Source organism: Harpia harpyja, chromosome 14 (genome assembly GCF_026419915.1).
Source record: "Harpia harpyja isolate bHarHar1 chromosome 14, bHarHar1 primary haplotype, whole genome shotgun sequence".
In the NCBI taxonomy this organism is placed as follows: domain Eukaryota; kingdom Metazoa; phylum Chordata; class Aves; order Accipitriformes; family Accipitridae; genus Harpia; species Harpia harpyja.
In genome coordinates this window covers 16,878,389-16,901,009 of record NC_068953.1, presented here as the reverse complement: position 1 = coordinate 16,901,009, position 22,621 = coordinate 16,878,389, and the positions used below count along the sequence as shown (strand labels likewise).

The window sequence follows — 22,621 nt, the reverse complement described above, 5'->3', positions numbered from 1 at the left end:
GGTTGGAAAAGCCTCGCTCATTTGGGCTGCCCAGGCAGACATCGCTCATGAGTAATTGTGCAAAATGGATTCCCAAGGTGGGTCCAAGGCAGGTATGGAGGGATGGTGGCTCTTCTGGAGGGGCTGCTTTGCAGCGCCTGATGGGTGGAGATCAGGTAATGGTGCGTGGTGCCACAGCTGGAAGGAGGTAAGGAGGTCACATTGCTTACCAGCCGGACCGGGATGGAACAAGGCAGTCAGTGCTGAATTGTTAATGAAGTACAGAACGAGTTCCCTTGTTTCCAACAGGGACGATGTTCGCTAATCTTGAGCTTTGGTGGGATTTCTGAGGGTCGGGAACAAGCATAACAGGCCGCTTTGAGTCTAAAAATGGAAGCTTCCCGTTTCAAGAAGTATTACTCTCATCAAAGGCAACTTGTCTGGCCTGCGGCTTTTTAATGAGTTTTAATTGAGATTCAATGCAGCATTAATCTGGCGCTTTAACATTGCCCGTCTGTGGCCAGCAGGCTCGCTGGGCGCTGTAATTCATACCCTGCAAATGCAACTCAGGGTCACCCCCCCTTCTTCTTCTTTTCATGGAAATTTTATCAAATGATGAATAGTTCAATTCATTACCCAGCTAGAAGAGAGCTCGAAGGAGTTGAATCCTGGATTCCTATCTCCCGAGTCAGTGTGTAATTACCCAAATCTGGCAGCAGGCAAAATCTACGTGACAGAGCCAGCTGCTAGAGTGCCCCACAAATCTGTGAATCCCATCGTTCCTGAGATGGGAGGGGACCAGTGCCAAGCTCAGCTCCCAGAAATCCCGCGCTCCTTTGTTCATCACAAAGCTGTTGGCAAAGCCCCCTCGCTGCAGCTCTCTGGCTGGAGTCAGTCTGCAGAGCCTCGAGCATTGCCGTGAAAAGCCCTGGGAGCAAAACTGCTCGGGGAGAGGTGGTGCCGGGCAGTGCTGGAGCAGCCAAGATGTTGCTTGAGTTGCAGAGAGCAGGGAAATAGGGCTAAACCCTTCAGACTCAAGCCCAGATTGGGGTCCTGCTATGGCATGCAGCTGGTGAGCATGTCAGAGACCCTGCTTGATGGGAAACCCCAGCATCCTCAAGCAGAGCAGGGTGACGGCCACCTCGCTGCACCAAAAATGAGGCTTTCCAACCTGTTGCTCCATGCTCATGTAAAAGCACGGCCGAGGAAGCCCCTGCTCCTGCTCAGCACCAGGACAGGAGGTGTGCCTGCAAGCTGCAATGCGCTGCTCTCCCTGTCTGGGTGCCGACTGCAGCCCCTGTCCTCCCGCAGGGATGTGGACCCGGATTTTCCCCCTCTCGGAGCGGTGGTTTCTTCTGTCAACAACCTGCTGTGAGAATCCCTCAAACAAGCTGTTGGGCCTTATGGAAAAATCCTCACCCACCTTCTGTGCCGAAGGGTGGGGAATAGCCACGCTCCAGCCAAAAAGCCCTGCGGTGCAGCTGGGGAAGCTGCTGAGGCCAGCCTGGGGACGTGCACGTGCCTGTATTGGGGACAGGGGTGTGCCAGTGCTGGGCATCACTGTCACAGAGTTAATGCTGTTTGGTTTTGGTAATGGGAAGGACCTCAAAGGCTGGTTCCCGGGGTTGTAGGGGTGCTGGGGCTTGTCGCCAAAGCCTGAGCTGTCAGCGATGCAGGGATGAGGGTCCCTTTGCAGCCATGGCTGTCCCTTCGGACAGCCCAGCCCTGGTCGCCTTCCGCTCTGAGCATCCCTGCTCTCTGCCTGTACAATAGCTGCTATAAATTCCCCAGAGAATAACGGCCTCTCTGTCTGCGCACAGGACCGTCTCTGCATGTCCGTCGCGAGGCATGCTGGCCCTCACAGGGCCTGGGGCAGCTCCAGAGCGATGGGGGCCACATCCTGACCCATCCGTGCCAGCAGTACCAGGAGTGTGGCCGTGGTGCTTGGGGGTCCTGTGGCTGCAGAGGCTGCAGGACCCATGGCTGCAGGCAGGCTGGAGCCATCCCCATGCCAGCTGCCAGCACCCAGAGCCTCTGCACCGGGTGCTTTGGGGCTCAATATCCCCACCGGTGAATGAAGGATTGCTCAGCTCACACTATGAAATCCCTCCTCACAGCTGGGATAACCAGCAGTCTCACCGTGCGGAGCTGGGGGCTGGCGATGAGAGCGGGGGGCTGAAGCTAATCCTCATATCATGAGGAATTAGCTGCCTGCAGCTGCGCTGGCACCAGCAGCTGCACCCCAGTGCATGTTGGCACCCAGCATTTCTCGAGTGCCTTTGGTGAAGCCGAGGTTGAGGGGCTTGGGGCAGGCGGCAGCGATGCTGTTGTAATCAAAGGGTTTCCCTTTCTTCCAGGGTCGAGGAGCGCCCACGTTTCCCTGAGCCCCACGTCTGTTCCTGGGTGTCAGGAAGCGCCCGACGAGCCCGCGGAGCAGAGCAGGGCAGGTGAGGACCCCGCGCTGCGCCCGCGCCCCGACGGACCCCAGGACGGCCCCAGGGGGGGCCGGAGGGGGATGGAAACAGCCCAGGGATATGGTGCCGTGCCCAGGGTGGGGGTCTGCCACCAGCAGCCCCTCTTGCCCATCCCAAATTCCTCTGCAGGTAGCTGGGCAGGCGGTTGCATGTCCAGAAAAGCATTTTTTATCAAGAGGAGTGCAGCAGCTGCTGCAGCTCTCCTCCTTCCAAAATTTGACCCTGTACCCCAAAGAAGCTTTGTACATCAGATGAGAGCAGATCCACGGAAGTCTCAGTCCTTGCAGAAATGCTGAGTCCTTTAAGCAAGTGGCCAAAAAGCTGAATGTACAGAAATATTGCTTGGGTGAACATGGCGAGGCTGTGGCGTGCAGCGAGCATCCCATGCGGGCTCAGCCTGCGGGACACGAGCTCCTGCACCTTCCCGGGGGGGTTCACAGCTTCGGGTCAGTTCACTACAAACCTCTGGCAAAGAGAGTCGCTTTAGCTGCTCTCGCAATTACATTAAGTGCAAAGAAACCCAATTCTAGAGCATTGTGTGCCAAAATGCAAGGAAAAATAGGGAAAAGGGGAGATTGGAGGCTGTGGCAAATGCATGCACGTCACAGGGCAGAGGAGGAATATCGCAACCGTTCCTCCATGAGCTTCCCTGCGCTCTTGTTTGTGCCTGTGTAACAAGTCTCCATTTCACTTTCGTGGATGGTTTCCCTCTTCCTGGGAGCCGACGCACAAGGGAGGGCTTGTCCAGGCTCCAGCTCCCCGGCGGGCACCGCGCAGGCTGGCAGTGGTGGGGTCCGTGCCTCCCGCATCCCGGCCCCGGCTGTCCTGTGACCATCCACCCAGGCTCTGGCACTTCCTCATGCTGGCCAGGAAACGGGTTTCTGAAGCCTGAAATATTTAGAAGATGGTGTTTGTTTTTCTTCTTCTTTTTTTTTGTTTTCTTTCCTTCTTCTCTTTTGGAAAACTTTTGCCCCCAACTGGGATAAACTTCCAAAAAACCCCTGTGGTTTTGTAAGCTGTCCGGGAGCGAAAGGCTCTGTGCGGGAGCAGCTGGGATGGGAAAGGAGCCACTGGAGCCTGGGCTGTGGGATGCTGCCCCATGTCCCGAGGAGCACCCTGGTGTGCTCATTCCCGGGGAACATTTTGGGGTTTTTGGATGGAAAATAGCAAGTGAGGGAGAGGTGTCTGAGCTGCTCACCCATGCGCTATCTTCCTGCTTTAGAAAAGTCCCATTTGCCAGGATAAATAAGTTTCTATGGTTCATATCCTGTACAAAGCTGGGGCTTGGTAAAGATTTTTTTCAGGCTATGACAAAAGTAGAAATGTTAGTGCTCCCAGGAATCCTCTTTGTCCCGAATTTTTCACGCTAATGCACCGAAAGCATCTTCCCAAGCAGTTTCTTACCCGTGGGGTCTGGCAGCCACTTGTGTCCCCACTGTCCCCCAGCCCTTTAATACCTGTGCGTGTGGCTTTTCACCTCTTTGCAATTAAAAAGCAGGTGAGTTTAGGAGGGGTTGGATTTATGGCATCCTCCCACCGGAGGTTGTTATACAGGCAACCCCTCTTATTCTGCTTAAAACTGCTGGATCCTGGCTGGAAAAAACCTGTTGTGACCAAGTCTCTTGACTCAGTCTTCTTGATGACGTGTGATGCGATGTGAAATAACGCTCATGGACAAGCGCCTGGCTCGGTTACCCGCTCATCTCAACACGTGAAAGACTTTTTTTCCCCTCTCTGAGTTTCCTAAAAACCTCTGAAGTTGAGAAAAAGCATGCAAGATTTTTGCCCTCAAGGAAACATTATTCCAAGAAGCTGGAGGAGGGAGGAGGATAAAATCCTGTGGTCAGTGACCCAGGGCAGCTCTGGGGGCCAGAAACGCTTTGTGCTTCATCAGGATGTTTCCGTCGGCTTTGCAGGGTGGGAAGGAGTTGAGAAACAGAGTGGGAGGAAAATTGTGCTTGTTTACAGTATTTATTGACGAGCGTGAGATTTGTGTTTCTTCTCAGCACGTGGGCCAAGGAGAGGTTTGGTTTGCCTCCCCCGGAAGGTTTCCTGGGGGGAAAATGGTCCAAAATGGGGCCCCCGCCGGTACTGCAAATCCTGGTGCCAGGGATGCTTTTTGTACGTTCCCAGGCAGTCCGTGACATCTGTGGGACCATGTGAAGTGCCCAGGGTGGGTGGGAAGCAGCACTGTGGTCAAGGAGGGATGGGGACTGGCAGTGACAGCCTGGCCCCATGGCCAGGAGACATCTGGCCTCGCTTGGTGATTTTTTCCCAGCGGCTTGGGAAGAGGAGAGGCTCTTCCCAGGCAGTCAGGGGTCTCTAGAAAGAAGAAATCATTGAAAAGTTGAACTCCAGGGAAATCCCAGTCACTTCCTTCCAGGCTGGAAAAAACTCAGCTGGCAGATATCACTTCAGAAATGTTCATCTGTCTTTTGTCCTTTGTTTAGACCATATTAATGGGATTAATCCTTAATATTTGTTAAATCAATCTACTGCTCTCTACAAGTTGGATAAACACAGAACTCTCTTTGCCTCTTCTCCTTGTCTGTGCACTAAGGACAAGTGCCTTTCCCAAAGTGAACTGTACCTGCCAAAAATCCCATCTCGGGCCCCCCACCCCCTGCTCCGGGGTCACTGTCAGGGAGCTGGGGTGCACCCACTGCCCCAATGGGTGCAGAAGCAGACATCTGCTCTGGCTCTTGGCAGCTCAGCCCCACCTTGGGGGGACCAAATCAGAGCAGTGCTGTGGTGGTGGGGTCTCAGCCCCTCGGGAGCTCTGCCCTGGGCTGTATGGCTGCCTGGTGTCCCTGGTCTCTCCTCTGCCCAAACGTGACTTCCTCGCAGGGGGACATCATCCCACGGAGCTTCACGGCAGCCCTGGTGCTGCTCCTTTGCTCACGGCTGAGCGTGGGGCAGCCCAAATACACCCCTTGAGCGCAGCCACCGCTCCCGCAGCGCTTGTATCTCGCCATCGGACTCGGTGTCAGCAGGGTCCATCCCGCTCCCCTGCCGACCCTGCCCATGGGAGAGAGGTTCGGTGTGTGGATGCATTGGTGGGGGGCACATTCCTGGGGCACAGCAGGAGCGGATGGTGCCAGCCCTCCTGTGAAGGAAGCAGACAGGCCACGTCAGTGCTGGTGCTCCTGCACTGCAAGGCAATTAAATCCATCATCTCATCGTTCTCTCTAGCAAACAGGCAAATGCAAAACCCCGCGGGTAAGGGCTCAGTGAATTCAGCATCAAACCACAAGTCTGTTTTTTTTAATGCAACCTTAACCCAAAGTGTGCTCCGGGGGCTCTGCTGAGCCCACGCTGCGGATGTCCCACGTACCAGCGTACAGCCCTCCGACGGGCTGGCAGCATCCCCCTGTGAACTGGGCTGCTGCTGCTGGTAGGGAGCTGCTGGTGAGGTGCTGGATGGGGTGAGACCTGAGCTACACCCCACACCAACCCCCAGCCACCTCCGTTTTCCCCCCAGCAAAGTTTTTAGCTTTGCCACGTGGTCTGCTGCTGTCCAGCTGTGCCAGGCAGGGCGAAGCCCAGTGGGACGGAGGAGCTGGGAACATGACAGCCTGTTTTATAGGAACATGCTCTTTTTTGAGGCCCTGCTTAGTGCATTTATTCCGGTGTTTATTAGAGCCCAAAGGTGTTTCCTGCGGCTGGGTACAGAGCTGAAGCCATTTGCTCAGCTTCCCTCTGCCGCTCCAGCTGTTTGTGCCATCAGCCAGATGCATAAATAAGGAGAAAACAAGGAGCTCTGCTGGTTATTGTAGGATTTGCGTCTCCAAAGTGTTGTCAAGAGCAGGCTGAAGGGCTCTCCCCTGCTCCGTGGAGTGTGTATGTGTAAAGGGCTGGTGGGGATGGGGAGGATGGGGTCTCTTGTCAGTGATATGAACATGCACGAGCCATGGGAAAGACACTCCAGCACCACGTCCCGGCAGGAGACAGTGCAAATGGAGCTGGTGGGGTGAGACAGAAGCAGGAGGACCCTCTCCCTGCATGGCTGATTCACCTCTCCCCCCAAGAGAAGAGGGGGCCGGTGGCACCTCATCTTGCCACGGGCACATGGCAAGGGATGCTGCCTCGCGCGGCGTCAGCTGGCAAGGGTGAGGACTAGCGTGCCTGCGGCACTGAAGGCTGCTGACCTCTGCCCGGCGCAGTGCCCTGGGTCTCCATGTTAGGTCAATAAAGCAAAAAATATGCAAGTGCTTATCAGCCTTCAGCTTTTCATGGGGATCAAACCTGTATCAGAATTGGGAAGAAAACTTCCCAAGGAGGAGACTCTTTTCTCTGTTGAACATTTATAATTAATTTGGGTTGTGTATAATAAACTTTTTACTGAGGGATCGAAACATGCATGGAAAAACTTGATCTGAAAGTAAAAGCACCTTCGGGATGCTGATGGCATTTGGGACTATGTGCCTGCGGGCAGCCATGGAGGGGCTTGCACGGGTCTGCATGAGACCCCGGGGTAGGGGTTCGGCTGGACCGGTGCTGGGGGGGAGCAGAGCTGTGATGGTCCCCAGCCCCAGCCTGGGAGCCACCGCACTTTCGCAGCAGTGGGAGATGGATGAGGTCCCGTGGCACCACTGATGTTATCTTGGAGTCATCTACCGAGCCATCCAAACCATAATAACTGCATGGAGGCTTAATGGGGAGCTTTATTCTTCATTATCGACATAGTTATTCTGTAATGGAATGTGCAGTTTTTCCTGCCTCATAAATACCCATAATCTGCTTTTTAGTGGTCAGTATATAATCCTGAACTGACCTCATACAACTATTAAACCCCTTCTTCCCCTCCAGCCCCTGTAACTTTCTCAGGCTGGCATGACTTGGTTTCGGGACTCTGATCATCATCGCTGCTGTGTTGCTGCATGTTGTCAGCCTGGTACGGGTGTGCAGGGCTCTGGCCAGCGTCCCTGATGCCTGGGGCTGTTCCTCGGGGGGACACGGGCTGGGAACGTGTCAACAAGCTGTGTCCATCAGCCTATGCTGGATTTCATGCAAACTGCCTTTTTTCAAAGTTCACGCAAGGGCTTCTTGCAGAGAAGCACAAATTCTAAAATTGAAGCCTTTGAAAATGTACCATTTTAAAAGTTTGTGCTATGGCAGTGTGCAAAACAGCTTCTCCCCATGGCTCAGCACGACCCCCCCATTTCTGGTGCTTGCAAAAGCCGGTTGCACTGAAAATGTCCAGCAAAATAGTGTTCTCCCTTCTGTGTTTCCCCAAAGAAGGGGATCAGCCCCTTGCCTGTCGCAGCCACCACAGCCCCAATGCCATGGCAGGCCGTCCCCGTGCGGGGCTTGGGGCCGGATCCTGCCCTGGCTGTGGCAGGCGAGGGGTGGTTGTGCCCACACCGGTGCTTTGGGGGCTCTGAGCAAGCAGCTGACTTGCCAGCAAGCTTTACTTAGGTGTATGAATAGATGTTGCTTTACATCCCGCTGCTGATCCCAGGGTTTCTGGACAGGTTAATGAGCATCTTAACTGGGTATGAGTCAGGTAATGTGCCGTGTACGTAAATGCTTCCATTTGCTAACGGTCTCAGGAGCAAAACCTATTTGTGTTGGAGGTAGTTTGTTCTCTAGAAGAAAGTAGGTGGTGATGCGTAATTATCCTAAAGGGGGCTGGCAGTCGCCAGGGAAGAGGAGATGGGGGTCGGTGTGATGGCTGCTGCCGGTGACTCGGGGGGCTCAGCCTTGTGCCCTGCCTCTGGCGATGCTCTGGCTCATGCAAAAATTACCTGGGAGCAGCCCTGTGGGGGTCAGATCCTGCCATGCATTGCCCAACACCGCGGCACGGAGAAGCAGGAAGGGTTTGTGTGTTTTATCTCAGCCTCCTGGGATGGTGAATTGAATGTTTTTGCTTTCCCTCTCTGCACAGAGCTCTTGTCGAGTCAATGAGAGACCTCCACAAGTCTAGCGTGCTGGGGAGCAAGCACGGCAGCCTGGTGAGTGTCCCGCGCAGGGCATTTTAATAAGGCTGGGACAGAGAGATGCATAGAAACAGCAGCTGAGCCCAAGCAAGCCAAGAGCCCAACTGGCTGGCTCTGCTCTGAAGGTCCCTTGGCACGGGAGAAACCACTTAATTTACACCGGAGACTCGGCATTTCTTAGCCCGACTGCTTTTAAGTCAAGCTCGGGCTGCAAACGCGCCCGGGTCCCCCGGCTGAAGCATCAATCCTGCAGCAATGCTGAATCTGGACTTTCAGACACATTTGGTGGCTGAATTATGCCTGCACACTGTGAACATGTGTTGCTCGCTGTGGTGGAATTGTTATTAAAATGAAGAGCGGGATGTGCCTAAATGTTAAATCTTACCGAGCCTCGTTAGCATGAAAGCCATTAATGTGAACAAAAGCCGTTTTCAAGGTTGAATTGAGAAGCATCAGAGCATTAGAGTACTGGAGAGATTAAAATCAGCATTTGTTTGGCTCTAATCTAATGTGCATGGAACAATAAGCATTTGATGACTAATTTTGGCAATGCTGAGTATCTTATCAAAATATAGCTGTTTAATTTCAGGCTTTTCTTTAGGGAGTGGATTCCAGCAGCATAAATCCTACGTACATGCTTTGCTAATGCACTGGGCATGCACTGAGCAGATCCCATCCTCCGTGTCTGGAGGAGCCTGGGCAGGACACATCTTGGGGTGACACAGTCCTGCCGCAGCCCGCCAGCAGCTCTGCCAGCTCCTGCTTGTGCATTTTCCTCTCCGAGTAGAAAAAAATATTGGCTTTGCTCAAGCAAAGCAAGCAGGGACAGGGTTGGGGCAAGGAGGTGGCTTTGCGGTGCCTCCCCCACCACTTAGTGATTGCAGGGACAGTGTTTTGCTGTTTGCCAGCATTGATTTAGGCTACGAGCACAGGCCTGCTCAGCCCAGGGCTTCGCAGGTGCACGTCCCCTGCTCCTGGCTGTTGTGGGACCTGGGCTCCCACTCAAGTCCATGGCCGATACATACCACGTCCTTTGGGAAGGGGTTTAATCCCCCCTCGGCCACGAGGCTCCTAAATCCCCCAGTGCTGATGCTCAGTGGGTGCGGAGGAGCATCAGGAGCAGAGCAGGGTTGCGCTCGCCTCGCGGGGACTTTGGGGATGATGGCTCTGTCCTGGAAGGCACATGGCAGGGTGCTCAGGAGTGTGGTATGGCAGTGAGTCTGGTAGTGACTTTTTCCTCTAAAATAAGCCCTGGAGAGCTATTTTGATGTTTTCTTCCCTGCTCTCTGCACAAGGGAGCTGTGAGGAGTGTCCCTGGGCAAGGGCAGGGCGGGATCAGGCAGCCCTGTGCTTCCTGACAGATGAAGCCATCTCCTTGGTTAAGACCTGCCGAAAAGCAGCTCTTGTTTTTGCCCAGTAACACTTCATTGCCTTAATGGCTGATCGATACTTGAAATGTCAAACTCGAGCACCACTGACCTTTCTGATGGAAAATAACTTGTGCCCAGCGGCTTCCAGGGATGTGCAGGCAATGTGTTGGCTCCGGAGAGGGGCGAGGGAAAATAACCCCATGCAAGGGAGGCACAGGGGCAGTGAGGGGGTGGGTTTCTGTTGTATTTGGTTTTCTTCGTACAAAACCGTGCCTTGACTTTAACTGGAAAGCCCCAGATGGGGAATGCTCGCCAGAACCTCTGCCTGTGCCAGGAGGAGGCAAGAAAAAAGGGAATAATGTGATTTTGGAAAGGCACTGTCTCCTGGAGTGCTGCAAAACCCCTCCTGGAAGCCCCAGATTTTCTAGGCAAACGACGAGTGTTGCATTTCCTTTTCCCAACACACTTTTTCATGCAAATATCTTTTTCATGCTAGTCAGCCATAACCCTGATACTTAACCATGGGCAGAACAATAAGTCAGACAGTCATGATGAAAGAGCACTGGTTTCCCATTAAAAACCTCTCTGAGGCCATAGGAGATGTTATGTGCCATCGCAGCAACCCGAAGATCTGCTGTAGGTGCCACAGCCCCATTGTCACCCTGCCGGCACGCTGCTGGAGGGCACAGTGCAAAGGAGAAAGGGTTCCCGCTGCGCTGGGACTGGGGGGGGGGCGGATTGCCAACCCCCCAAAATGACTGCTTTGTACAGGTGAAAGCAGAAATTCATTTCTCTGAAAGCTTTCATGACTGAGGCAGATTAAACGCTGCTATATATAGGATATGCAGATTTTTTAGGGATTACAGTCCACTGTGCTGTGTAACTGCCTACTGCAGCGTTAGGGGCTCTTTGCGCAAGCTTTCCCTCCCGGCTGCTGTTGCCAAGACTCCCGATGCTTGAAAAGATGCATTTAAAAATAAACACATTGAGACAAGAGCTGTGTCCTGCTGCTGCTGGTAGGCAAAGGCTGGAGCTGCCAGCAGATCAGAAAAGCCTCCAAAGAGGTGCTGAGTTTTTGCTTCTTGGTTCCTTTTCTTTTTTCCAGGTGAATGGCAGTGCTGTTCCCAGGGGGATGTGGGCAGAGCTGGTCCTCCTGGGTTTTGTGTGTGGTGCTGGGACATACGGGTCAGATCTGCCTGCCCCATGGCATCTGCTCTGCCCAGCTGATGGTGGCTGTGGGGTGGGTACCAGTCCTTCATCCTAGAGAAAAACCTGCAAAATAAAAAGTTTTTCTTTTTTTTTTTTTTTTAATGCAATTGCTCCTGAAGCTGCTCTCTGCTGTAAAACTGAATGGCAGCCTGAGACACCCACTTAAAAGCTTATTTCCCCACCCTGCAAGAAGCAGGAGCTTCCAGGCTGCCCAGGACAGGGCAACTCTGACCCCTCTGCAGCTGCAGGGTTGCTTTGCATCTCGTCCTGCGGAGCTCCCCGCTTCCATGGATCAGGGCGGATGCCGCTTGGATCAGCTCCTCCATCCAAGAAATGGATGCCTCCATTTCTTCCTCCTGTGTCAGCCCTGCGATACGTGATGCAATATTGCAGCTCCTGGGATAGACGGGGAAAAAGAGGGAAGTCAGCTCTCTGCAACCTCCACGCACAGAGCAGCCCGCGCTCTCAGAGAGGAAAACTTGCCCGTCCCTTCCCTGGTATGGGGCTGCAGCCGCTCCACAGCATCGTCACCTTAATCCAGCCCTATCGTATATGGAAAATCTCTTGCTAACCAACCTACATTGAATGCTCCTGCCCGTCTTCTCCCCACATCTGCTTTTGCAGTGGAGCAGGGACAGAGCAAGATCCTAATGCAACTCTGCAAAGGTGCCAGGGAGCGCGGCAGGCTTCACCCGGAGCTGCAAACGCCAGGCTTCTTGCCTATAATATTGTCCCTGGGGCCTTTCCCCACCTTCAGGTCTGTGTGTTTTCCTCTGATTTTGAGGAACAGCACCACAACCAATGCAATGACGCACAGAAAACAGTCTGGTGCTCCTCTCTATTTCTCCTTCAATGAAATATTTTTGCTAAACGAGGGATGTTCCCCCCAGCCTCGGTGCCCGGCTCGGCGCCGACAGATATCGTTGCTCCAATTATGAAACCTCAATGAGCTGCTTTGTTCTTTTGTTTGGAGAGGAGGAGCAGGATGGCAGCGCTGCCTGGCCTTCCCCTCCCCGGGGCTGCTGGGGGGAGCAGGGCAAGGAGAGGAAGGGGATAGAGATGCTCTGCACTGGCCTGTATCCCTGCTCAGGGCTTCCCAGCACGCCTGTTTTCTGCTCTAACTGTTGTTGCCAAAGAGATTTCCACCTTCCAGCTTGGGGTTTTGGGACACGCTCTTCCCCTCAAGCGCTTAAATAAGTAAAACATTGCAATGAGCCTAAAAACACCGGAGTGGAGCGGAGAATTTCTTTGCTGTTGCTTGTTTCATGAGGTTAATGTTGATGCTGAATGTTGTGATTGGGGATGTGATATATTTTATTGCCTCACTTCAAAGTGCTTTACAATATTCTCATTTTTCTTGTAAGTTCTGCTCAACCTAAAACAAGGGAGGAGTTTTGTAATGAAAGGAAAAACCAGAGTCCAAGAATAATGCAGAACTAGAATGAACCTTGGAAATGGTGGCACATTAGTCCAATTCTGGAGGTGGATGGAAATGAGTCCAATAAATCAATAATTTTTTTTTAATGCCTCTGAGCCATTGAGAGTGAGGTGATGGAAAAATAAAAATGCCCATTAGCATCAGCAGAATGTAGAGAATTACTCAAAAAGCGAGTTTCATAAAAATTACATACTGTAGGATAGAAAATGCTTTGGATGATAACTTCCAGAATTGCTGGATGTGGCACATGGCATGGTGACAGGGGCTGGTCCCTCGCTGCTGGGAGTTCAATCTGACCTGGGGCTGACCGGGGCTCCAGGGACATCTGCAGCTTTATGCAAGTGCACGAGGGCAAGTGGCACACAGGAGCTAGAATTAGCAGGATTTTTTTGTTTTCCAGCATCGTGCGTCTTCTCGGAGAGCAGCTGGCAGCAGCATGCCCGTCAGCTGCAGGGTGATGGCTGAGGGGCTCTCAAGCATCCCTGACTCACCCCGAGTTTCTTTTTTTCATTTTTCTGTTCTAGAGCAGAGAGAAGGGTATTCGTAGGGGGAAAATAATTTGCAATGAAAACGATAGGTTCTGAACACACACAATTTTGCAAAATTCAAGTCAAAACCCCGCAAATAGCTTGTAAGTGTGGAGAAAAAGGAAATTTGGAACAAAAATCCCCAAGAGTTTGAAATGCCATTTGTTTCCACAGTTGCTGAAATGCAGATGGAGCAAGGGTTTAAATTCAAGGGGAAGACAGCAAATGCAACGTTTCTCTTTAAGTTTTGGGGAAGGTTCCTGTCCCCTGGCACATGGAGGGCTTGCCACAACAATGCCATCATGGCCAGGTGACGGACACCTCTCCCCACACCCAGTGGGACATGAGACGCTTTGGTCTCCACATGCAAACACCCGTGCAAAGCCCCTGGTCGCTGTCGCCGTCCCCCCCGGGAGGAAGCGCAGGGCAGAGGGGCTGGCATGGGACCGTGGCTGGGTCACTTTTTCCAGTTTTTCCTTTCCCTCTTTGTCTTGCCCGAGTCGAGCTCTTTTGGGGAAGAGGCTGTTTTCCTCCACGCCTGGGAAACGTCAGCACTACCTGCAAAATACTCGGCGCTGGAGGGGAACGCTGAGCTGCGTCCTGCCAGTGTCCGAAGCATCGCTGCATCCCTGCTCCTCTCCATCCCCTCCTCGTCTTCAAAAGCCTTCGCTTGCTTGGCCAGGAAATAGGATGTTTGTCGAGCGCCGAACTCCAGCGTGCTCCCTCTGAGCCTGGAAACCCCAGGGAGCGAAGGACTCTGCAAAGCAGCACGTGAAGGGAAAATAAATAAGTAAATAACAAAACTATTTCCCATTTGAAACTATACCTCTACCCTGGATTGCAAAGGCTGCAGGATAAGAGATTTTCATCCTCCCGGCTAGAAAATTTGACATGTTTTGAACAGTTTTCCATCATAAAGTGGTGTTTCTTGTGAAACCATGTATTTTGCTGGGAAGACTTCCCACATGCAACCCATCGGCAGCCGTGTTTGCAGCGTAAGGGCGATGCACCATGCTTTGCACGTTGGTTTTTCATTGACTTTCTTCCTCCTGGCATCCCTAAGGTCCCTTGGTGGCCTTGCGCGTGGGCTTGTGCTCTTGTCCACATCCTGGGTGCCGGGGAAATCTTTCCAGATCGGAGCCGGGGTGTCCCTGGCAGCGCTGCCATGGGCTCAGTGCTGCAGCCACCATGGGCTGCCAGCAGAAACCAAAGGGCTCCTGCTCCTTCCCCCATCCCCTGGATGCTTGGAAGCCCCATGAGATGTGCCTGCCTGAAGACACTAGCTTCAAAGAGAAGGTTGAAGTATATATAGTGGGGATAAATAAGTGGAGGAATAAATAATAAAATTAAATGGAAAAATAAAGCTGGCATCTGCTTGGAAACTTGAAGTTTTCATCAATCCAGAACTGAAACATCACTCACGAGAACCCCTAAATGGGATAATGCAATGGGAAACTGGTCATTTTTTTTCAGCCAGAATATCTTTCTAGGTTTTTATTTGTGGGTAATGCCTCCTGCAGCCCAGTGGGCTCCACAGGGAAAGGGCTTTGGGCAGAGCGTGGCAGCCCAGGCTGGGCAGATCCCCTCGATGCCGGCAGCACCTCCACGTGCCAAACCCAGAGGTGTGAACAGTACCGCAGAGCAAGATGCCGCTTTCCCCAGGACACTTTCCAGCTGGAGAACACAGCCATCTGCTGAAGGACCAGACACGAAGATGATGTTTTGAAAGAGGACTTTTCCTGCCCACCCACCTCTTGAGCACCTTGCTCCAGTGACGGGACACAACGCCGGCAGGAGCAGCCTGCTTCAGAACCAGACGAAGGGCCAAAGGACACTGAGCTCTTTATTTTTCAACCCAAACCCTCCCGCTGGTGCAAAACTGTCCCATCAGCTGCTTTTCCCCGCTCCTCCCTCACCGCAGCACCCTCTCCATCCAAAGGCTGATGCTCCCCACAGCCGGTGGGACTGGGACCCCTGCAAGCCCCCCCCAGGTTCCCAGCTCTCCCACGCGGCACAGGGAGCTATTTCTGGTGTGGGAAAGCCTCCGCCGGCTGCCAAACCCAGAAATGTGCAGGAAAGGGCCCAGCCGGGAGCCGCCCGCCGCACAATGCCGGCTCTGGCCAGCCCTGAGCCCCTCGCCGGGGCTTTTGCTGGCGTTTCCGGGCTGTCTGCATCCCTGGGGCCGCAGGGCGATGTGACGCTGTTTACAGGAAATACTGACTGAGGTTAAAGGAAAGAAACTCTGGATTTCTCGAGCGAAACAGGCACTTAAGCTTATTGCTTCCTCCCGGCGTGGCGGGGGCTGAGTGGAGACTTGCCCAGTTTTTGTTGAAAGAATAAAACAGGGAGGGCTGGAAAAAAGAGAGATGCAAAAGTGGTGAGGTCCTGGAAGCAGCATCGCTCTTGTGTCTGGGGACCGTGGCGAGTAGGCAGCATCCATAGCACACGCGCGAGGAGCCACGTCAAGGGTAAAAACACATCTCTGGGCTGCTTGGAGCTCATTTGTGCTGGGGCTTTGTTTGGCAGTGACTCGTTAAGCTGAATTTCTGGATGCAGAAAATATTTAGAGCCCCTTTTCTGCTACCTCCCACGCGGCAGGAGGAGTTTCAGCAGGGGGGTCCGTGGGTTTTCTCCTGTGTGGGGATACGCTACGAGGCATCTGAAAAGTTTAGTGGGGGAAGGATTGGGCAAGTGTCCCTTTCAGTAGAATTTGGGGCTTTTTTTGCAATAGGTCCGGAGCAGAGGGGCACAGAGGGCAGAAATGAGAGCAAAGTCAAAGTCCCGGGATCACAGAACAAATCGAGAGCTTAAAAAATATCAAAATATATTTTTGTGCTTTTTTACCATTATAAAAAAATTAATTTCACCATGAAAACTCATCTGTTCAGACAAAGGAAAGTGTAGAATTTAGTGTAACTCTTGAAAGCCACTCCTCAGGCTGCGGTTGGGGTGTTTTTCCTCGCCCTGCCTGGCTCCAACCGCTTGGGTAGGTTTGGCAAAGATTCACAGCGCTTTGTTGGACATGAGTCTGCATTTTTTCAGAGCAGAAACCTTTCCAGCCAAAAATGTCTCTGCTGTCGTTCCGGGTTAAGTCCTCAAGGATCTGTGTCCTTTTTCCTTGCAGCCTGGGGATCGCAGCATCATCTCCATGGCAAACGGGCAGCCCCGGTGCTGCCGTGCATCCTCAGAAGGATGCTCCCAGCATATGTGCTGCTGGTGGGATGGAAAATGCAGCTGGGATTTTGGGTGTGATGGGTGGATGAAGGCAGCACAGCGGGATCCTTGCACAGGATTTCTGCCTACGGGCAGGTTTCCTGCAGGCAGGGCGTTGAATGCTGCGAGGAGTATTGGTATGGCGGGGGCTCTGCTTGCACGACGTCACTGCAACATGTCCCATGTCATCATCCCTACAATGCATGGTGCAGGCTATTACCCTCTGCTGCTCCTCCCTCTGCCTTTTGCCCCATCGCCATGAATTAAGCCGATGAGCTTGTTTATACAAGTTAGAGATGGAAACACTACTGCTTCCAGTCTTAAAGCACTCCCCTTTCCTATTCAGGAGACACTGCTCAAACACACCATGCTCCTGACAGTGTGCCCATGGTGTTGAGTTTATTGGGAAGCAGGGACTTGGATTTATTTAGGATTAGAGCAGCCACAGGAGTGTTTTCTGTGGTGTTGCCCTGCACCGAGAGATGCTCTCAGCAGGTGACCCAGTGTTTTAAGTACACACTTACGTGCTTTTGTCGATAGATGCTGGTTATGAAGACATGAGCGGCTACGAGTCCTCAGGCGTGCAATTACCCTGTGTTTGGATAGAGCTGAGTACTTATGCTGCTCTAACGTGGCTTAAATGCTTATGCTCCTCTGCACACTCAAAGTGCCTTAAATCTTTATAGATTTTATCATGGACACTTGTGCTACCATAAGGATTGTTCAAAAGAAGAGCGAACTGGAAAAAGCAGTCCTTTTTTTACTTAGAAAAAGCAAAGTAGTGAGGACAAGCGAAAGCACGCTCATTTCTGTGCATGCATCTGCAGTGCTTGGACTTGGTTTGGGGAAGCAGGATGAGCTAGGGGGTCCTTGGGATCCCTGGTCCGCTGGGATCAGCTTGTGGGTGCCTGGGAGCATCTCACCACCGGCAGCGATGGCAGCCAGCCTGCAGCAAGTGCTTCTGCGATGCTGTGGGTTAGCCCACGCAGGGACACCCATGCAAAATAAGCTGAGACAGCTGAACGCATCATGTACCAACTCTCCGATGCTCACTCCCTGCCTAAGTGCTCTTATTCTGCCCTGATGCATGCTTTCATGTGGTCCAGACTAATCCATTTCCAAGTCATCGCATTAAAAGCCTTAATTCATTTGTCATATGCACATGAAGTAGTAGTGCTGTGTGTTCTAGATAAGGAGTTCATGCTGAAAAAGAGATCAGCTTAAATTTTGCAACAGTAGAGAGCCTTTTAATGCCTTTTGTGAGCTGTACCTTGCACCAGGGAGACATCTAACATTTTTTCAAGGGTGTTACATTTGCAGATCTGGACTGCCCTGATACTGCTGTGCCTTGTCAGGCAAAATCCCTAACGCAGCACAGGTTGGAAACTAGAAAGCAACTGGGAAACAGCCCAGGTGGGGTATTTTTGGAAGGCTAAGCCCTCTGCGTTTGCCCCGCAGATGTCATGGCGCCCGCAGTACCGCAGCTCCAAGTTTCGGAATGTCTACGGGAAGGTGGCGAGCCGGGAGCACTGCTTCGACGGCATCCCCATCACCAAGAATGTCCACGACAACCACTTCTGCGCTGTCAACGCCCGCTTCCTTGCCATCGTGACAGAGAGCGCCGGCGGGGGGTCCTTCCTCGTCATCCCCCTCGAGCAGGTAAGAGGTTTGGCCCTGGCGGAGGCGACTCCGATCTGGAGCCGGTCCCTAAGGGCAGATGTGCGGATGCACACTCCTTCCTGGGAATCCCTTCCTGCAGCAGGATGCGCCGAAGCTTCTGCTGTCCTTTACTGGGGTTTTCTGGTGCGGGGAAGGGAGGATTTACAGCTGCCTTAGCGAATTGAGTTTTTTCTTTAGGAAGAAAATGAAACATTTGTTAAAAGCATTTTTGGCATCTCTCAGTGAGCACGTGCCAGCAGGGCGGGCGCTGGGCATATCTCCACCCTGCCCCTTCTCAGTGGCAGAGGCCACGCAGGTTTGTGATCCCAGTATTTCACCGATGCAGCTCCCAGAAAGCAAGGGAGTCCCTGTGGAGCCCCTTGTCCTGCCGAGCAGGTAGCAGGTCCTTGCCCTTGTCATGGTTTAACCCCAGCCAGCAACTAAGCACCATGCAGCCGCTTGCTCGCTCCTTCCCGCTCCCCATGGGAAGGGGAGAAGAATTGGAAAAAAAAAGTAAAACTCGTGGGTTGAGATAAGAACAGTTTAATAACTAAACTGAACTAAACTATAATAATAACAATAATAATATAAAATATAATGATAATAATTGTAATGAAAAGGCATATAACAAAAAGAGAGAGAAACAAAATCCAAGAAAATACAAGTGATGCACAATGTAATTGCTCACCGCCCACTGACCGATGCCCAAGCAGCGATCCACCCCCACCCCAGCCAACTCCCCCCAGTTTATATACAGAGCACGATGTTCTATGGTATGGGATATCCCTTTGGCTAGTTTGGGTCACCTGTCCTGGATATGCTCCCTCCCAGCTTCTTGTGCACCTGCTTGCTGGCAGAGCAGGGGAAACTGAAAAATCCTTAACTTAGGATAAGCGCTGCTTAGCAACAACTCAAACATCCGTGTGTTATCAATGTTACTCTGACACTAAATCCAAAATGCAGCACTGTACCAGCTACTAGGAAGAAAATTAACTCTATCCCAGCTGAAACCAGGACACCCTTTATTTCAGCTTGTCTGTATAATCTTAGCCCTCAAATTTCACACCCTGGGCAGCCTGAGAGGGAGAGCACGGCTGTGCACCCAGTTTTCCTGTTGCAAAACCCCAGGGGCTTTTGCTTTGTGCACTGCAGCAGATGCCACCTCACACAAGATTTATTTTTAAGACTCCATCACCAAGCCATAGCCCCTTACCAGCAGCCGATGCCCAGGAGCCATGTGCTGTGCAGAGGGCTCTGGGCTTTGGTTTGCAGCTGTACCTGTCTAAAGCACTTTGCACGGCGGAAGCGGTGCACACGCCTCTGCGCTATCAATCCTGTTTGCAGCATGTATCCCTTCTCCCCACCGTGCTGGGCTTTTGCTTCCCCAGCTAAGACTTTCCCCAGCTCTTTGCGTGAGTACCCCCGTGAATCCGCATATCTCTTGCTCATGCAATTTTAAACTCCTGTAAATTCAGCTGATGCTTCAGAAGCCGCCCCGTGGGACTGCACTTGGCGTGCAGCAGTGGCTCCTGGCCGAGCACTCATCCCCGTAGCAGGCACAGAGCTGCGTCTCTTGAAGGAAAAGCCGGGCGGCAGCAACCTTGAACATGAAATAAATACTACCTTTGCTTTGCTGCTGAAACTTGAGCACAGGGCACTGCCACGGGGTACCACGGTCACACTGATGCTGCTGCTCTCCTGCTGGTGCTCCAGTGTGTGGACCAGCAGCTTGGAGCTGGTACCAGCATCCCATCCCTGGGCACCCTTCCCTCGCCCCATGGCTCCTGGGCTGCAGGAGGGGACATGGGGGCTCCGAGTCACTCATTCTCGAGAGCATTTTTGACATTGGAGGAGCTGCACTCACTCCCCTTAAGGATGCACCTACCCCATGCAACTTGAAGACACACCGTGTATGAAGATGTACGACATGCATGGGGAGAAGGTGGTTGTCTCTCAGGCTGCTGGACAGCAAGTCGCAGTGACAAACCCACCAGGATTTCCAGCCGGGAGGGGAAGCTGGCAAAGCTGGCCACAGCGGGATGGGGGAGCGCTCCCCTCCGAGTCCCTCCGCACCCCATCTCCCCACACCCTGGCATTCCTCTTAGACACTTTCCCCATGTAACATTCACATCTCTTCTGAATTTCTCTTTAATTTCTGGAGTAGAATCGGCTACAGATGGAAGAAATTATAATCAGCATTTTAATTGCAGCACACAGCTTGACTCTTATTAATATTCAAAAAACCAGGAGCTTTTTCTGAGCACTCGGAGTGCTCCAGCCTCCATCTCTGCCTCCCTCCCCACACCACTGAGCCCGAGCTGGGAGGATGCCCATCCACACACCACTTGCTCATGGTCCTAAATCCTGAGCTAATAGCCCAGTATTGCCAGCAAATTACCTTTTTTTTCTGGCAAACGTAGCCCGGTCCCAGTGGGATAAGAGCAGAGGGAGCACGATGCCATTTGCAACCTGTTCCGAAGGGATCGTCAGCCCCGTGTGGAAATCCTGGCAATATTGCACCCAAAAAATCCCAGCCGGAGCAGACCTTGGCACTCCGTGTCAAGTGGCTGCACATGCCTTTGTACAATCTAATAATTTCATTTTTTTTTTTAAATAGGGACTGATTAGCTCATTAAGAGTAAACTAATTTTCTTTGGAAATCAGCAGCCCTCTAATTAATTGGCATCCATATTTAGCTGAACATAATTAAGGTAACCTAGATACTGCAGATCTACTCAGGATTTGATTTGCTGCCATCTGTTTTTTTTTACATTTCTGCTCTCTGTTCTGCTCAGAAATGTTCACCAGAAACCCCTCTGCTTTATGCTTCAAGTGACAATGCATTTGCATACGCTGGGCCATATGTTCCTCTGCGTGCACATCAGAAATGCTGGTTCCTCACGTATTTACGTAGCGATCACAGGGATGTGTAACCACTTGTGCAAGGCTGCGTAGGTTGGAAAGACCCCATCCTCCCCGCGAGCCGTCCCCTGTACTCTCTGCCTTGTGAAGGGACGTGTGGACAGAGAGGAGCTGGGTGAGCCGGACCTGTGAAATTATAGGAAAGCCAGGATTTGGGCTCTATTTTGAAAAGATCTCTGCAAAAATTCCAGAAACATCAGGAATCATGTGGCTACAATTTTTTAGCAGAGAACGTGCTTAATTGGGAGAATCTGAGATCGGACCCTTTACAGCCCAAACAGCAGTGTGTTCCCAGTGCTGCACATTCCTTAACATCAGCACTGAAATCCAGCATCGCCATCAATAGCACAGAGTCACCCATGGAGGAGCCTTTTTGCCTCTTCTGGGCTTTCAAACGCTCCAAGGTGCTTTCCGTGGCATTTCCAGGCTTTTATCGGTAGCGATGGGGCTTTTCTGTTCCTCTGAAATGAAAGCAATGACTTTCACATCCATGCGTGACCCCAGAGCCAGGATGGGGCCGAGCAGCCCTAGGAGCACCCGCCCTCCCCCTCCCTGGGGAGTTTCTAGCCCTAAACTGTTGTGTTCAGCTTTGGTCTGTTTAGTTTTCAAAATGCTTTAGCCTTATCCAAACGCGTGGGGAGCCCCGGAGCATGCTGGCCAGGGAAAGGACAAAATACGTGGCACTTTTTGAGGATGCTGTACTTGCAGCCCTGAAGCCCGAGAGCTGCTCTCCTCCCAGTCCCAGAGCTGGGAGAGCTTTTGGCAGCAGTTATTAAATCAAAAAATAAACTGATGTGTTTGCACTGCAGCTCACCTGCAACAAGCAGCACCAAGGAAGCTCGGAAAGCCTACCTGTTTTGGGCAGCACCGGGGTTTTCCTGGCCCTGAGCTGGCCAAAACAGCTGGGGAAGAACAAACTCCAGCGGTATGGGGATTTATTTCAGCTGTGCCTGATTCAATTAGCTTCATATAAACTGGGCTGGGGGGAGGAGGGGTTGTAATGCAGCTTGCTAGGGTGGTAAGGGGATGCTGTAGGGGTCCCTTAGGACAGCCCTTGCAGGGGAAGGGTGGCTGGCATCACTTGTGCTGCGTCGGGAGGATTTTTGTTTCTACATGGGATGAAGATAGCTTGTTTTCTGCAGCCAGACAATGTTATCTGCCTGCATGCCTGAAGGAAGCAGTGAGCAGGAAGGTGGAGTCTCTGTTTACACGTAGGAAGCTGAAGTCTGAAGCTGTTGCTCGTGCCAGTGCTGCCTCTTGCAGCCGTGGTTGTTGTGTGCGAGCTGCTTGAGCTTCAGTGCCCATGGCGTGGGGCTGGGCGTGGGGCAGGTCCCTCACCCTGCTGCGGGCAGGGCTGCCTTGCTGCTGGCGATGGGTGGCTGTGCAGAGCAGCAGAAGTGTGAACGTGGGGGTTGTGGGGGGGCTGGCAGGGGTCCGAGTGGGACACTGATGCCCATCACTGCTGCTGTGGGGGCCTGTATAACCCTGCCCAGAGCTGGGGCAGCCCATGGAGGTGGCAGACCCATTGCTAATCCCCACGGAGGTCCCAAACCTCCACGGCAGCCCTGGGGAGGACAGGGACAGCAGTTGGGCAAAGCCTGAGTTGTGCTGCAGGGAACCACTTGCCTGTATTGCCTGTCCCTTCCTTACCCAGCACAGGGGGATGCAACAGAGGAGCAGCCCCTGTGTCACAAGGAGCAGGGCCACCGTCCCTTGTCTGTCGGATTAGCGGGTGCCCCCCTGGCAGCTGGGTGGCAGCTGGCGAGCGGGAGGAGTGGGCTGCGTGCCCCAGGCAGCCTGCCCTGGCTCTGGGATGACTTGTCTTGGCTCAAGGTGCTGGTGGCATCTGTTCTGCCTGTGGCATCGCCCAAGGGACCCCCCCCGTGCATGC

General features: G+C 52.7%; 1 protein-coding gene across 3 annotated transcripts in view; it reads left to right on the top strand.

Annotated features, from left to right (window-relative positions):
* The window catches only part of CORO2B (coronin 2B), a 45,540-nt gene that overhangs the window by 5,192 nt on the left and 17,727 nt on the right, over positions 1 to 22,621 (top strand). For 2 of the 3 annotated variants that reach the window (XM_052807963.1, XM_052807961.1), the window contains exons 2-4: positions 2,337 to 2,426; positions 8,341 to 8,407; positions 17,608 to 17,808. In XM_052807963.1, coding sequence (XP_052663923.1) covers positions 8,357 to 8,407; positions 17,608 to 17,808 — 252 coding nt within the window. In that variant the 5' untranslated portion in view covers positions 2,337 to 2,426; positions 8,341 to 8,356. The remainder of the gene's footprint in view (positions 1 to 2,336; positions 2,427 to 8,340; positions 8,408 to 17,607; positions 17,809 to 22,621) is intronic. The other variant, XM_052807962.1, reaches the window with a different exon arrangement.